Here is a 17,203-nt window from a genome sequence, read left to right as displayed (position 1 = left end):
ACCTCCGGGGCTGATGAGCCTGGTATGGATAAGTTGACTCGCGCTGCAATGACGGTGTTCTCTGCAACCCCGCAGGGGTGTACTGCGGATGCTGGGAGAAATTTAGAGTGTGTCGCCGTGCATTCCTGGACGGGCTACTTGAGGTGATATCAATGTTGTTCATAGGAAGAGATAAGTCGAGATCGTCATTGCTCTCGGACTGTACGAGCGGACTCGTCGGCGGCTTGTAGACGAAGCTCGAGGACAGTGACGAGGACAGAGACGACAGTGCAGACCTGACATCGTCGGATCTTGGGATGACACCTCGTTGCCTCCTCTCAAAGTGATACGGGGTGAAATCTCGAGGCGGTGAAGTGGCGAGCCAGGAGTGGCGGACTGGGCGGTAATGTTCTGGATCATGCTCTCGGCTCCTCTCCTCGGAGGGTTCCCTCTCACGAGCTGCCTCGTGCTGCGTAAAGTCGCCGCTGTGGAGGGCCGATCTTGGCCGCTCGATGTTCAACCCATCCTCAAGTCTCTCGTCTGCCTCTTTCTGTTCCGACTTTGCCTCAGGACTGTCGCTCGTTATCGTAGCTGGTGGTAGAAGGGTAGGGGAGTTCTCGGAGCGCGGTCGTGGACTCCTCGAAGGGGAAAGCGAGCCGTTTCGGTGAAATAACGATTCGAGCTGTCCCGTTTGTGAGAAATTGGCCCGTTCAGGAGTCTTGTCAGCTAGATCAAAGTGACTTACATGTCGATTCGGTATCCAAGTCGGGCTCTCCCCCCTCTTAAGGCGCTCAATCAGCTCTGCTCGATCCGATGTCGCGGTGGAGATATCCCGTTCTGGGGTCCTGGGAGCTGGGCTGTCCGGCACAGGACCTTCACACAGCTCAGTCCGAATACTCTCCTCTGACAACTTTCGGATGAGAGGAGAGGAAGGGGAGGGTATCTGAATCGGTATCGGTTGGGAGGGGGCATCGGGGGTGGCCGACCTGGGGTTTTCCCCGTCCAGGTGGTCCTGGAACATGGGCATGGCTGCGATATGTCTGCTAATTCTTCACCGATTCGAAGCTTGAAAAGGCGACATCACCACCCAAGGCTCCTGTGTAGAACCTGGGGTGGCTGATTTCTCAAAAGTGTGGAATTTCGTGTGGCTTGTTGGGGGGTGGTCCTGGCTGAAGGAGTAAATGAGTGAATGACTGCTGTGTCAAGGTCGGGCCGGGTCACTGTTCCCAGATGCTGGTGCTGTGCATTCACTTCGACAGATACACACTTCGTTTGACGTTTCACTCTATTGTTTTCTTGGGGAAATAAAAGAGAGACGAGGCAATTCTCGGCGGGTTCAGTTCGTCTTTGTCGGCCGCGGGTGTTGGGGCAGCGGTCTGATCCTGAGTTCGGGTCAGGTCGTAATGGCCGCCGGTATCACATCATAGGCGACTCTCTTATCGATAGAGCGAGCGACACCTCCACGGGTGTACGCAGTAGACTAGAGAGAACGGAGCTTCCGACTGGCAGGTAATTAGCTCATGCAGTGCAAATGCGTGCAAATGCGAATGCCGTCGGCCAGATCCAGATTGGAGGCAAGAAGCAATACGCAGCTATGTTGAGTGTGGGAAATTTACGAATGCAACGAGTGATTAAAACGTAATGTAACTTCTGCCAAATTACAACTTGGAAATGCCCGCCTCATCCATCTTTCGAAGAGGTGAGTAATTGACTGCCCTGACTCCTGACTGTATGGCTGACACACCTCGGAAGTTCCTGGACCAAGACTAACAGGATTAATAGGACACAGAGAGAGGGTACCCCCCCACCGGGAAGCGGAGCTCGCCACGGTGAGAGAATTAGCGTCCCTGCTGCACAACTCACCTCACAAGACCCAACCCGGCCCTCTAAACGTCAGCGACACGACACACTTAGTGCCAGACTCTTGTTAGTGCAGCGCCCACAGGGGTCTCCGAGCCTGCATCCTGCTCAAACAGGTAGCTCTTCAGGCCTGGGGCTTGGAGAAACAGCAAACTTTAGCTGGCTCCACACGATTTATGCAAGTGGTGGATCCCTCTACAGCCACCATTTTTATATGAGAAACCTCAGCATACCAAGACTAATAGTAGTACATAGCGCGCAATAACGGCTTATATCTCAGTCGTGACATGATTAAATACAAAGGTCCAAGGAGCCTAGGTTTTCTACAAGAGTTCTTCTTGACACAGTGATTATCTGGTCAATAGCCCGGGGATCACAATATCTTGAAGAGGAAGATGTACCTGCACCGCCTTTTCTAAAGTTATGAATAGTTACCATTGTAGTGAGAGACACGTGATTGTTGATCGTATCCCTTGATTTAGAAAGGCCTTCAACTCTAGTCAAGTCGATAGCATATCAACAGGTTCGTTAAATGATCGTTACTCATAAGTTATTGTATTTACTGAATTTATTAAGGGCTGAACGAGGAATTGAACTAGGTCCACCAACCCCTGGCCTGTCTAATGCTTTCGGTTCTCGTGTTGACGGTAAAATGCCTAAATGCTTATGATTGTCGTTAATTCGTGGATTCATTCTCTGATGCAAAGTGCTTCTCCCTCTGAAAACGCCAAGTGTATAGAATGCGTTGATATTTAATGTTGGTCGCTGGCAGGAGCACGATACTTGACTACTTGCTCTATTAGTGACCGCGTAAACTCAAGAATATAGGATCAATCATCAAATACCTTCGTTCTCATCGTCTAGCCTGAGTCAACGTACAGCCGAGCAATGTCGCCCATCTGGTGGTCGCCTGCATTCATAGAAATTCGCCCGAAACTTCCGTGAAACACGGTAAGGACGTGGGATGAGCTGCAGGACACTCTTCCTCTGAGCCGACCATCAAGGTTCTGGGCGATCATGACATTTTTCTTTGAGCAAGGTTAGGCGAATAATTCATCTGTCTAGAGCAATCGGCAACAATCAGAGCCCTTCAGAAGAGAGCTTATCCAGGTACCGGGGTTCGGCACTGTCGCGGCTCGGCTGAACGTTATCATTGGCCTCGCTCAGTGCGCCGATTAACATGGACCATACTGAAGAGTCATAGCGTTTATGGTCAACAATGTCCCTATGGAGTTGTCAGCTACACTAAGCGGAATGAGAATCTGGAAGGGAGTCGCCTTACCGCCCGCGCATATCTCCATGGTTCTTGAGCTCATCGTCCAGGTATGCAAGCCGTCTCATGCCGAGCGGGTCATCGCCGAAGCGCACAAACATGATGGTGGCATCGGTACGTGATTTGACTCGTTGCCAGCGTGTAACGTAAGATATAATCGCATTCTCGACGCCTCCTCCTGGAAGTGTTGCGCCCCGTTGCCACACACCGTCGGTGAAGACGATGAAAGATATCGGTCGCCTGTAGGGCCGCTTCAAGATGATGTCAAGGGCATGCTCCATGTTGGTTGTTCCCGCCCCATGGTTATCAAAATGCGTTTTGATTTTATTGATCAGCGGCTTTATCGAAGGCTTGATCCAGCGCTGCCTTCCTTTCAAGGGAGGACCTTCTGGTCGAGACGTGAAGAGCATTTCTATGCCATCAGGATCGACACTTTTCACCAAATACATCAAGGCTTCGGCAGTCTGGATTGTTTCATAACGATGATTCTTTCTCATAGATTCAGAATCGTCAATCACGAAGACCATGTCTCGGTCTTTCAGAGCGTTCATCGCATCATTGAGGCCTTCTAGCTGTCCACGGTCGCGTTTATTGCAGTATTTCCACTTCAAAACCTTTTCAGTAGACACATGAGGATATGGCTCTTCTGACATGCCAGCCGACGTTTTCTGAGCCTGGGTCCTACGCTCTGCTCTATTTTCGCTTCTAGGACGCACATCATTAGGTTGTGTCTCTTTCTCGAGGTCACCATTCGTGAAAGGAGGCCCATATGATGATGATTTATTGAAGCGAGAGCTAGAATCGAAAGTAGGGAAGTGTAGACGATCATCTAGTCTTGGTTGTGGATCCGAGAACGGGCGGTTTGTCTTGGATGGCCGCTGAGGCATTCCGCCCTGTACCTCCCCGGAGTTGTCTTGGCTGATAGGACCAATCGAGTTCCGTACCATTTGAAGAGAATCATAGGTCGACTCTTCATGATAAGGTGAATGGGGACTGTTGTTGGGGTTCCAAGAACCGACCCCCGTTGATGACATATCCCGCCAAGAGTCATTGCTGGCTGTATGCTGAGATCGGGGTGACACTGGGGTCGATAATCCATGTTTAGTCCGAACCGGGACTCGAAGAGAGCCTTTTGTGGATAACGAGTTTGCATCCGGCAACGCGGCGTTGGTCGCCAGATACAATAGATCTGTTGAATAAGCAGCGTCTCTCGTTGTCTCTGCAGCCCTAGAGGCGACTACTTCACCTCGGGACAACGACTCTACCGGATTAGTGCCGCTGAAACAGGAGGTAGATGTATCATTCGATAGTGTCCCTCTAGCTGAGGATTGTGTCCTCATGTGAAACATGGTAGCTCCGCTGTCTGATGGACTCTGAACCTCAAGATCCGCTACATTCGGATTGACTCGGCTCTTCGAGTTCTTAACAGCGATCTTGAACTGATGCCAAACCTGAATGGCATCCAATCGACCCCTGCCGTTTGGCTGTAGCATGAAGTCCTCTATTAACCTTCGGACAACCGGAGAGAAACTGTCATTACGATTCAGACTCTCTGTCGCTTGATCGTGAATATCAGTGACGCAACGAAGCCTTTCTCTTTTGTCATGAAAACAAGCCTCATAACTGCTGCCCTTGACGCCTGGAACATCGCTTAACTCTGCTTTTCGCCGAGTCTCGTATTCACACCGTAATTCCTCGCCTCCAGCCAGCCAGACGAAGCATTCGCTCAGGACACAGCCCAGAGACCACACGTCGCAGTCAAGTGGTACCTCTCTATCATTGTACTCCTCTTCATAGTAGAAGCGCGATGCCTCCGGTGCGCCTAACATCTGTGAGTATCTTTAAGCAGCTATGCTTGATAGGGTGCATACAGTAGGTACGGGATCCATTGTTGTCCTGGATACCGGTTTTTGAAGAAGATACAGTCTGTATGTTCGATGAAGTGTTGAAATCAGTAAGCTTCAATGTGAACTCGAAAGTCGACTGATTATCGTCCCGAAAGATTAGAATATTTGAAGGCTTTATGTCACGATGGGCGCTAAAAAGTTAATATTTGGCATGTGAGAGACCATGAAAGTAGCAAACTTACCACCCAATCTTTCGAGAAGTCCGAACTGCGTGAAGATTGTGTAGTTTGTCGATGGCATGGCAGAGCTTTAACAGGCTCTCCCAGAATAAGACGATCTGTTCGGAAGACCAGGGTTGTTGATTTTTAAGAAAGAAATCGAGTAGACTTCCGCCATTTGCATACTCTAAGACAATGATCATCTTATTTGCTTGTTCAAAGGCGCCGAGATTCTGTACGATATGCTCGCAGTCGTGGTCAACCGAAGAGAAGATGCTCCTTTCTTTTCTCCAGGCATCGATATGCTCTATTCTCTGGTATTCTTTGAAAACGACGGTTTTCTGGGAACGGTCAGTCCATGGTGGCTCGAAGATTTGATGAGAGCCAACCTACATTGGGGAAATCCGTACAATCATCATGAATCCGAACCTTCTTCACAATAGTCTCGGTTAAAGCAGTGATCGGACGCGTTAAAGGATCCTCGGGATCGTACGTAATAGGTAGCACGCAACGTTCGTCAAGCTGTCGGCCATCTAAGAGGTCCGAAGAAAGAAACTGAACAGGCACAAAAGGCCACTGGTGTTCACGAAACTCCTTCAACATCTCCAAAAATGCAACACCGTGCGTTGTTCGCTCGGGTCCTCCCGTCGACCCCATTGGAAGGTTCACATCGCTCCATGAGGTTTCCGTGAACTCGCTAATATACCCTGGCTTCCCAATATGTACCAAAATCGACCAGATCTGGAGATACTTTTGTTGTATCAAGGTTTTGCTTGCGCTGATTGGGGGTTGGTGATCGATCAAAACTCTGGTTATTTTGGTGTCGTCCCAATACTCCTCCAGAGCTGGGTGACTGATGTACCACGCTTTTTCCTCCAACCTCTTAACACCGAATTGTTTTTTCCTATCTAGATACTCTTCGAAATCCTTATCGCGATATCCATTTGATATAGATTTCATGTTTACCGTTGATTGGGTGGACGGCGGGATCGAATTATTCTCTCCGACCATGAAACTAAGCGACACCCGGCCCGCATCACGAAGAACGATTCGTATTGGCAGACCGTTCAGAAGGTTCTTAGAGTGGTCGAATCGAGTGAAGACGAGCTCAGGGATTGGTGTAGACCTGAAGAGGCAAAGAGTCCGGATCTGTAAATCAAGGAGTTGTGTATGTATGTAGCCGGTGCACCAAGAGAAGGTTACAGACAAGTTGGGCGGTAGCTCAAATCAGCGCCATCCGGCTAGAATGAGCTTGAAAGGAGAGACTGTGCGAAACGGTGATTGTGGTGCTCGAGAACTGCCCTGGTGGGTTTGTTTTGCCAACTTTCAAGTCGACACAGAGGACCCAGAGTGATGGCTTCCTTTGCCTACACAACAGAGAAAAGGATGAACAGGAGATTTCTTATTATGCCATGGTTGGGCGGGGTTCGATCTGACAAGCTTCGCCCATGGGGAAGGCGACCGTCATGATTTGCGACCTGCATACAGAGAGTGCCATGGTTCGCATGGCCACATCCGGATAGGTACACCGCCACCGCCACCTTTGAGCATCCACCTCGATCTCAGTATCCGCAGTGCGTGCAGACAACTCGAGGCGTTCCATCAGGCATTCACAACTGCTGTGGGTTTCTACACTTACTTGATTGCTTACGACGAATTACATTCGCAAGACTCGAAAGAACAATGCCTTGTCTCCTAAGCTTCTGAAAGCTGATGTCAACCTTGAACCTTCGAAACAATGCACCTTCAAGTGACTCAAGGCGAAGTGTCAAAGACTGTCTAATTATAGGTAGTTTGCAGTAGCTGTTTCCACAAACTCAAAGCCCACTACTCTGACTAGGCTCACGATGCTTCATCTCCAACCCCCAAACTTGTTCACGTCATACCAAAATCAAAGATAAATGAACAAGATACAAAAACTTTTTTTAAACCATGTTCGCACCGCTCATGTCGCTGTTTTGTTGAGCCTCAAGTCGTTCTTGAGAGCGCCTACGGAGGCAACGGACTACCAACAGCCAAATTGTAATGGTAACAGCTGTTATCCCGAAACTAATCTCGGCGAAAAGTGCAAATGCATCCTCCCTGAAAAGCCAGGATGCGCCTTTCACGCCTGCATCGTTCCACGCAATGATTCCGCTTTGGAAGAATGTCTGTGTGTTCGAAGTTAGAATTCCTACCTTACTCACCAAGGGAGATCTTAGCGATCGTACAGCAATGAATGTCCCTGGCAGAAATATAAGGGTGACGAAGGTAATTATGTGCATAGAAAGAGTCTCCTGCTCTGTTTTCCGGGCGATTGTCTCCATCTTTCGCGATGATTCGTGCGCGCTTTGGGCGTAAATTTTGCTGATTTGCACGCTGCGATACTGCAAGATTCCATCATACTAGACTTGTCAGGCCTGAATGTAAAATCATATACTTTATATGGCCTGCTTACTAGTGTCCTTCCATCCCCCACGAGTTGCAAGAGCGATTGCAACTGTTCCTTCCGGATGTTGAGACTCATTTTGATAGCCTCAGCTTTCTGGTCGAACAATAGAAAGTCATTTTGACATTCTTTTTGGATCACATTCAAGGAGGCTATATTCTTTGCTCGTGAGAGGCGTCGGTAGTAATTTGCAATCTGCCCCAAGACGTTCAAGTCAAGTTTGATCACAAGAAGACCGTGTTGAATCTTTTCAGCGACTTCTTGAAGCCTTTGCATTTCTTCAAATGAAAACATGTCAAGGATTGCGAGTCTCTCCAGCAATTTCTCCTCGCCGGTTGTCAACGGATTAGACGTAGATGGTGGAGTACTCTGCTTTGGCGAAGTTGCACCACCTGCTGTCTTTTCATCGACGGAGTCTTCTTTGCGAGATTTGGCCCAAGTTATGAAGCGACGAACACCTTGTACTCCTTGATGAATGCTCTCAACCAGGGTGTTACTGCGCGAAACCGATTTGGAATTCATAGTGCTGCTTCTGCGGAAGACGTTCTGCTTAATACCATCCGGAATTTGATTGAGTTTCGGATCATCATTGATTGTGATTGTCTTGGCTTTGTCGATTATTTTGCGAGCAGCCTTTTCAACATCGTTGATGAACCATCTCCAACTCTCATCACACCAGTCAAAAATCATACTGTGAATATCCAGTGTCGCCGCGAACGACTCAGGTAGAGTAGGCGTTGAGCCCCGTTGGAAGATGGAATTTTTTGACACGTATTCGTTGATTCGATCTTTGATAAGAGGATTACCTTTGACCGTGAACCACGTAGTGTGGCCCGTGACAAGGTCGAAAGAATGATATATTGCCACTTGTCTAATTCCCCAGCCCCAGCCGCTTACCGAATCTGACTCTTCGACTGAGCGTAGCAAGTACGAGTGACGTATTTCCCGACCCGATCTTCCAAGGCTGGGAACTGGCAGGAGATTCGACTCCCTTTGAAGTATGGTATCTTCATTAGAGAATGCAGCCAGTCCATAATCTAACGGGTGCAGTGTAGCCCCAAATGAAAATATATTATTTAGAAAACCAGGTGGTACTTGATGAAAAGAACACAAGAGCTTGAACATGTCAGCAGAGCAGTTGAAACTGTCCATTGACGAGTCGGCTTCTATTGATCTGGCAGGGGCATTGAATGAGCATTTTCAGAAATCAAATTTTTTGTTGGGCGGTTCATTACTAACACATGACGAAATTTGGGATCCTTGCGATTCTGTTGCAAATGTCTTTCCAATTCTGTGAAAGATTGGATGGTTCGCGGTGGCAGTACTACAAAGTCTTAGTGTGCGCTTTCGGACTGATATGAGTTGACACTTACCTCGAGAACCATCGTATTGCTCTAAAAAGTGGAGAACAGTCTCGTCTTCATCGTCGAATAGTCGATTTTCAGCCGCGTCCAACTTTCCGTAAAAAGTCTGAAGTGTAGATGTCGAATAGCGAGCTCCTAATAGGTTACAGGGGTATATTTTTGAATCCATACAGCTTGTACGAAACTGATCATCCCAATCCAGAGCCATGTGTCTAGGAAGCATACGGCCGCTTGCCATAATTAGTAAGTAGTCCTCTTACCCAACTGCGTGACGTCTTCTTTGAAGAAGAAAAAACAAAACTGTTCTGTCCCTATTCCAATTATTAGAAGTCAGTGATCTGTGGCGAGCCGCTATTTTGTTCACACGAGACTGAGGCGGTGAAATCAAGCCTCCGGTAGACGGAATTGTGGAGAGTGCGCCCACGCCCGATGTGTAAAATGCCTCGATGAAATCGAGGATTCGCGGCAACGCGAGCAGAGAATATTACATTCAATAACCATAAATGATTGATAGAAATCCCGCAAAGAAGAAAAATGACGAATTCACAACGCGTATCCCATAGCTTCGTAAAAACGACTCCGCCGCGACAAGTAACAACAATCGGGCGTCCTGACCTGGCTGTGGATTGGACCACAATCGCCGAGCATGAGGGCGCAGAGCGCAGCAGAAACAACGTGGAACAAGCGTATCGCCAGTGAAACGCAGCTAATCAATTACCGAGTTGTACGGAGCCTGACTGTTGGACAAAGTGCTGTCTTATCTGGGCTGTGCTATAAGCCTAACTATCTGAAAACGCCCAACGAAGAGCCTAAACGAGAAAGGGTTGCAAGTGGACAAATGAATGTACGCCATGTGACAGAGGCTAACCGCACGGTACCCGTAATATACAGAAGTACTCAATGCCTTCAAATACGAGTATCCCTTTTAATTGAAGAAGCCCATAAAGCTCCAAAGGCCCACCGGTCTGAACGGTAGCTAGACTAGGGTTTCTTGGACTTTCTAGATCTTTTTTGCATCCTCCTGATTGTGATTCCTTCTTCCTATTTATTGATACTTTATCAGTAGAAAGTCTCAAAATTGAGAATAATGAGAATAAGATTCTTCTGGGAGTGAGGGAACAACAGGGGCATGAGAGCTTCACCTCTGTAAATTCTCGTGGCACTTTACAAATGAGGTTCTCCCCTGACACCTATAACATAAGTGTTAGTTAGATATCAGCTGTCATCGCGCCACCCCGAGCATTGCGCTTACGGTTACTGTGATGTTCGGATCAGAGAATGTCTTTTGTAGCCAGTCTTGAAGGGTTTCGGATCTGATTTGGTATTGTTTGACTGGAACTAGTATATAGCCATCCATGGCGATAGCCTTTATATTAGAATAGCGCCAGACGTCTTTGTTTACTTGAATCGCTCTTGAGCCGGCCAGCTAGAGATGCTTGATAGTGGAAAGTGAGGCTCGTGGTGTCAGGAGGAATTACAATAACCAGAATGTGGACATTCTGATAAATAATGACTTTTCATGGGTTAATGCCTGTGTCGATTCCATTTGCGTTTGACATATCGAGCACGGCAAGACTTGCCGATGCGGTCACCACAGCCGCCCGAAGGCACTCGGAGCCTGAGTGGGTGAGCGCAAACTCCCTGAGAATTGAGGCTCAACCAACTACCTGGCTACTCAGCTGTTGTTTTTGACAGCCACCTATCCAGGATGAGGGGTAGGAGAGCCAAGGAGAAGGGGTGAGTAAACCTCGGAGATTGGCCTGCCAGATAACACGTGTGGTTACATGCAGGACATGAGCATGATTAGGCGGCTTCATTGGCGGAGGAATAGAGACAATGCATAGTTGGCTTTCTTTCTTGAATGTAGAGCCAATAGCAGTGGCTATGTGTTTGGACATCTTATCTCATGCTTCGCCTTATTTCGCCTTACGGAGGATGATCAAGCATCAAGCCTCGCATCACCAGGTCCAGCACGAATCTACTTGAAGATTAGAAGAAAAGCAAAGATATCTTTGGTATTAAACGATCTCCATGAACCCTATGAAACCTAGTATCGTTGCATAGGAGATAAAGCTGGCCCGAAAGTGGGCCAACTATTCCTTCAACAAGGCGGAAGCTGTTAAGCCGGTAATTTGTCGCAATGAGCGCTTCATGAACTGACAAATATGAAGGAATACTAAGCAATTCACGGCTGGCGAAAGGACGGGCCAGATCCTGCAGGTTCTTGTGACGTTATTGCTTCTTGATTTTGTTATCCCAGTATCGCCCTTTGATCCTGGATCCTGGCTCTTTGTAATTGCCGAGTCTCGGCCCGCTGCAGACAGCCTTCACCTACTTACCTACCAACACGTCGCCTAACTATCCCTTATCGCGATAACACTTATCGCCAGAAAAAAAAAGTCAGGACGGCAACACTAGACCAACCACCAATTCACCACTTACCCTCAGACAGAACGGCCTTACACTACTCGACAATACCGGCCACCCTGCATCCGCAAGAAAGACATCCAGTCCAAATCGGTCAACCATGTCCACCAAGCGACCTCGTGACGAAGACGGTGACGCAGCAGCCGCCGCGCCCGACACCAAGAAGCCCCGCCACGGCTTCCGCGTCGGCCCAGAGAACCTGCCCGACGGGCCCTGGCGCCGCAAGGTCACCAAGATCAAGAAGGACCTGATCCACAAGGCCAAGGTCAAGAAGGCCTTTGCCAAGGTCAAGGCCGCCGAGGAGCAGGAGAAGAAGGCGAAAGACACAGCCGGGAACGAGGACGAGGACAGGGGCGAGCAGGAGGATGCCGAGCCAGAGGCCCAGATCCACCCGGAGCGACAGGCCATGCTGGACGAGCGGGAGCAGCGCCGGCTCGAGCGGGGCGCAGACCCAGACGCACAGGACGGAGAGGACGGAGAGCAGGAAGACGGCCGGACACACCGCCAGCGGAACGGCGGGGGCGCACGGAGACAGCGGCGGGACCCCAGGCGGCCGGGCTACTACGACAAGGCGCTGGAGCAGGCAGAGCAGCGCAAGCAGGAGGCCGAGGCCCGCGCCGCTGAGGCGAAGCGGCGAGAAGACGAGCGGAACCGCAAGGTCGCCGAGAGAGACCGCTATCGCAGGGCCATGGCCAAGGCACGCGCGGGCACCCGCAATGGTCGACAGCGGAAGTTGGGTCGGGAGAGCGGTGTCTTGCTGGACAAGGTGAAGAGACTGGTGGGCCAGTGATTCGGCACAATGATTGAGTGTCTACTCGAAGTCTTTGGGGGGAAATAAATAGGTTATGCCCAGGATCTCAAGAATTTATGCGTACGCAGATTTAATCACCTCGTGGAACCTGTCGTGTCAAACGCACTATTTTCACTTCACCTGATGGATGGGATTTTTATCGTTCTCTGCAGCTTGGCGTCACCAAGGATTGTTGACCTCTCTAAGACTGCTATGACACACAAAACTTCACAGTGGGACATGCCTGCTCTAAGAAGCTTCCGTTCCCACGTCCTTCTCGGTGGTGGCGATGTTTCATCATCTCCCTGAGGTCTTGTCCCCTCGTCCCTAAAATTTCTTGATGAAAAATCGAGCAACGACAGGAGTGTACCTGGAAGAAACAGCTTCTAGGAAACAAATCGCGACTAAAAAGAAGACTAAATTCCTCTTCTTCCCTGATTCCAATGGCCGCCCCAAATTCGTACATTTTCGCGCCAAAGCACACACATGAATGGATATCATTAAATTTCCTAACAGAAAATCGAGAGCCGTCATCTGAAAGCGGAGAAAACATAAAGCAGAAACATCCGAGGTATTTGATGGCCAGGGGTAACCGGTCCAAGGCTAGTGCTCAAAATCAAATGGCGACGCCTTAAAAGAGAGAACGAATCGAAACCGCAATCAAATTTGCCTGCAATGTGTCTCTGACGAACGCCCTTGTCGCTTGTGGGAATCGGTGATGGTGTATTGTTATGTACATCTGGAATGACTTGGACTCAAGGCCCATCCATGGGCCGCTGAACTTTTCTCCTACTCTTCGGAGAAGATCTCATGGCTATGTTCAACGACGAATTGCACTGCAATATTCTTTGCGTGCATATCTGTCATCTCTTTCTCAAGACTATGATCTCTCATGATGGTAGGGGCAAAGACCACAGCAAGATTTTTTGGAGACATCTAGGCTCGAATCAGTACTTGGACGACACAACATAAACTCTGTATAAGGGACATACCAAGTTCTCTCGTTCCCGACTAGCCACACGGGCGAGATGGAACATGAGGAATTCCAAGCAGTCACGGTGTTTCTGGGGTAACATATTGACTGTCTTTCGCAGGTGGGCGCACCGATCGGTGGTCTCAGTAATCGCTGATCAGAGTTAGAATATTTCGGTTAAGAGAATGGAACATGGGAACTTTGAAAGGCTTACTGTTTGATTCCAGAATCCGGTCGTAGACTTCAAACGTTAACAATGGTATCGGCAGCTTGCGGAAATACTGCTTCAGAACGCTGGTCACAGCTGTGATGTCTATTGAAGGATCGGAAATGTCGAAGTCCTCATTCTTGTCGAATCCTTCTTGGATCATCTTGACCTGAGAATTGCCTCCCGTTTTTCGGTAGATGCCCTCGATGTCCATGCCTCGAAGCTCAACCTCTTCAATGCAGCGAGTTACAACAGAAGGAATCTGGCGTCGCTCGTAGTCGGCTCGCTCGACAAGATCCGACCCAAACAGGGTCGTGGGAGCTTCGGCAATAGTCGGTGTGGAGACATTTGCCATCGATACAGACTTTGGCATGTTGCCTTTCTTGCCAAAGAAGCCACCAAACTGCCGTTGCTCACTGGGAATGCGGTTCTGACCGTTCGGACCATGCGAGACAGGTGACTCAACTTGAGTTACCGTCATGTTGTATGGAAGGCCAATGCTATCACCGTTCAAGCTGCCTGGGTGTAGACCGCGCTCACGTTCATTCTGTTGCTGGAAAGCCACAACTGCACGGTTCATGCCCTTGGCCACGTTTTGAGCCACTGCCTTTGAACCCTTCTTCCAGTTGAACTTCCGAACTTGGCCCTTGCGAATGTTGACAACGGTTGGCCCCTGTTCAAGGATGGGCTCATCAGCATCAGTGCTCACTAGCGTGGCACCGGTCTGAATGCTTGAGGTGTCAAGGTTGTGAATTGAGGTATTCGACGTCCCCTTGTGTACTTGATAGATTCCAAGCCCATTAGGCGACTTGATATCTGAATTGATCTGAGACTTGAATCTCTCCTGGATCTGATGTGTAAGATCGTTGTTCATGTCCGTAAGCTGAGCATTCTTAGATGCCAGCTGCTCGAACTCCAGAAGCGCTCGGTCTCTGTCAGCAATCGCCTGGTTCTTCTCCTCCATCAGGTCATCTCGTTCAGCATGCAATTGCTCGATGGTTGTCGCCATGGTCTGCTTGACCTTTTCCAGTTTCTGCACAAACTCTTTGATAGCAGAGTCTTCCAGATCTCGCGGGTCTATCGGCCGTTTGGTGTCTTTCGCCCTCTCCACATAGCCTGCGAGAACTTCCAACTGGCGAATCATGATCTCTGTTTGGGTGTCAAGAACCGACACAGTCTTACGCTTCTCTACCAGTCTCTCGTTAAGATTCTGGAGGTCTTTCTCGGTACCAAATTGGCGTTCTAGCTCCGCTACCCGTTGTTCAGAGTTTCGAAGTTGACGCTTGAGTAAGGCTGGGTCGTCCTGAGCAGCACCAGACATGGAAATGGGACTACTAATATCCTGAGCGCTCGGGTGCTCAGCAATAGGGGTCTTCGGCCAACGGGGCGATGCAGTTGCGCGAGTGGTCTCGCTTACACTTCTGGTATGCCCACCTCGGCTTTGATGATGATGATTGCTCGACTCAGTGCTGGCAGTTCGGCCGTGTCTAACGGCATTGGACACACGGCGTAGAATTGATGAGGATCCTTCATCGGTGCCGAGTATACGTGCCATATCTTCGTCCATGCTGAAGTCCCCTGTCGCACTCCACCTAGGTAGCTTGGGGGACAGTTTCGGCGATGGTGTCGCATCATTGGCGCTGCTAATGGACTCTTTTCCAGCCACATGGGATGGGGGCTGAGGAGGAGCTCTCGGTTGCATGTATGTGTCGCTAATTTTATGCTCTACAGCAGGTCGAGGAGGAGGAACCAACTCGTCAGATGCTGACTTCTTCACTGGGCCTGAGATGGGCTTGCCATTGACTGCGCTATCATTAGTCTAACCTTTCCTCTAACAAAGATGATGAAGAGGTCTTACCATTGCGCGAACCGGCTGAAGTAGGCAGCTCCTTCCTCGCAATCGCCCTCGGCGGGACCGCCTCAGGTCTTGAGGAGCTCACTGAATCGATGGAGGGCCGCACATCCTCGTCGTCCTTGGAACGAGAGTCTTGGGACGTTCTCGGTGAGCCCGTCTTGTCTCCAACCCCGAGGACCGGGGGAGACTCCGACTTTGAAGGAGTTGGCGTTACATCCCGGTCCCTGTCCCTATCTTTTCGTAACACATTATTGCTCGCCTTGGGGGTGCTGTCTACCAGCAAGTTGCTGGACTGAGAGTTGCTCCTTGAGCTAATAAGCTTCTTGCTCTTTGGAGCGTCTTGTAGCTTAAAGTCGTCAGGCTTCGCAGGTGATGCCCTCTGGGGCTTGTCATCTCCTACAAGAGGTGAAGCTCTTGCCTGGTTTTTGTCGGCCCTCGATGACTTAGATAGCTTACGTGTTGGCTCTCTTCCGGTGAGACTCTCATATTCGGACGAAGGCTGTCGTCCTTTCTCTTGGAAAGCAATATGTGGAGTGGATGCTTGAGAAGTGCTTCTTCTATCCGTTGAGGTAGAACTAGACTTCGACATGCTGAAGTAATCTTTCTCCTTGTTTTGCTTGCCTGCATCTGTGACAGTTTCGGATGTCGACCTCGGCGACATTGTTGCCGCGGGACTAGGGTCTAGGGCCACAGGAATGAAGAAGCTATCACCATCAGTACTGCTAAGATCGGAAGGTGCCACAATGATAGAGCTGTTCCGATTGTTTCGGTAGCTAGATGGAGGCAGACCTAGGCCAGCCTCCGATTTGGAAGCAGACTCTACCGGCCGCTCAGGTGATCGGGCTGGCCTGGAGCTGCTTCTCGAGGAGTCGTTGCGGGGATATGCCGGACGCGGCCGAGGGGACAGCTCGGTTGGTGTGTCTGAATCAGGGGTGGGCTGTTCGGTAGTGAATGCATTAGGAGGTATTGCATTGGGAGGAAGAGCAGGTAGCGACTTGTCAACAAGCATGGGCGACGAGTCTTTCTCTCTTGCCTTCGCTTGTGCAGCAGCCTTTGACTTTTTGCGTCGCCTTGCCATGAGGGATTCGTGACAGCTCATGCAGAAAATGCCCTGCGATGTTCTTGCATATCGTAGATTCTCAATCTTTCTCTTGCAGTTTCGACACCTAAAGCAGGTTGCACAGAAGGCCTGATCGCCTGTGAGGATGGCGAGATCTTCGATTTTGTTCCCACAAGCACTACAGCTATAGGTACAATTGTTGCAGATCAGGGAGCCGTCACCGAGGAGGAGGAGGTTTGCATCAGAGTCGAGAAGGGTGCCGCAAGTGTTACATCGGAAGCAGTTGAGATGCCATCGATTTCCAGCTGTAGGTAGGGTAACGAATTAGCGGGTGCTAAGTGCTTGGTCTGGTGTTGCGGGCGAGGGTAGGGTTGAGGGTGAGGGCGCGTGTGCCTTCATTTGCGCGCCGTGGGGTAGAATGGGACAAAAGGGCAACACATTGGCAAGGACATTTGTGAGGCAATCAAGGATGGATTTTGGGAAGAGGGCATACCAAGTTCAAAAGCTTTGCCTTCCTCCAAGATCTAGATAATCAGACATAGTCAGTACAAGTTGTCCAGACAAAGCCGATATGGTGATAATGAGACGCAGTTACCTCTCCACATCCTTTGCAAGGAAAGACATCCTCACTATCCATGGGACTATCCAGATAGTCATCCATTATGGCAGCCATGATTGCTATTTTTCCTGGAGGGTCTTTCAGCACGATGTGTTGGGCAGACAAAGGCCTAGAGAGTGGGTGGCCGAGCTGTGACCCTCATCAACGAGACGAGAGCCAGACAGGGAGAGATTCGTAATAGCACGGCTACGCTGACATTGAGCAGTGTGATTCAAGCGACTGTGTAAGCAGTGTGGAGTTGAGGTTGACAACACTCAACGTAGTGAGGCAAATGCCGGGCAGGTGCGGTAGATGACGATGGC

At 49.7% G+C, this 17,203-nt stretch overlaps 2 protein-coding genes across 2 annotated transcripts; one reads left to right on the top strand and one right to left on the bottom strand.

Annotated features, from left to right (window-relative positions):
- Positions 1–11,496: 11,496 nt before the first annotated feature.
- UCRPA7_6830 (hypothetical protein) lies at positions 11,497–12,186 on the top strand (the record flags this gene model as incomplete). Its single annotated transcript, XM_007919366.1, has 1 exon — positions 11,497–12,186. The coding sequence occupies one exon, from the start codon at positions 11,497–11,499 to the stop codon at positions 12,184–12,186; it is 690 nt and encodes a 229-aa protein (XP_007917557.1).
- Positions 12,187–12,975: 789 nt separating this feature from the next.
- On the bottom strand, positions 12,976–14,864 carry UCRPA7_6829 (putative rho gtpase activator rga protein; the record flags this gene model as incomplete). The annotated part of the gene is made up of 4 exons (XM_007919365.1): positions 12,976–13,122; positions 13,179–13,312; positions 13,374–14,701; positions 14,785–14,864. The coding sequence occupies 4 exons, from the start codon at positions 14,862–14,864 to the stop codon at positions 12,976–12,978; spliced, it is 1,689 nt and encodes a 562-aa protein (XP_007917556.1).
- Between the last annotated feature and the right edge of the window lie 2,339 nt (positions 14,865–17,203).

The sequence above is a fragment of the Phaeoacremonium minimum genome, assembly GCF_000392275.1.
Source record: "Phaeoacremonium minimum UCRPA7 unplaced genomic scaffold PA7_03_scaffold_496, whole genome shotgun sequence".
NCBI lineage: Eukaryota > Fungi > Ascomycota > Sordariomycetes > Togniniales > Togniniaceae > Phaeoacremonium > Phaeoacremonium minimum.
Note: the sequence above shows the minus strand (reverse complement) of the source record. Positions and strands in the feature narration are given on the sequence as shown.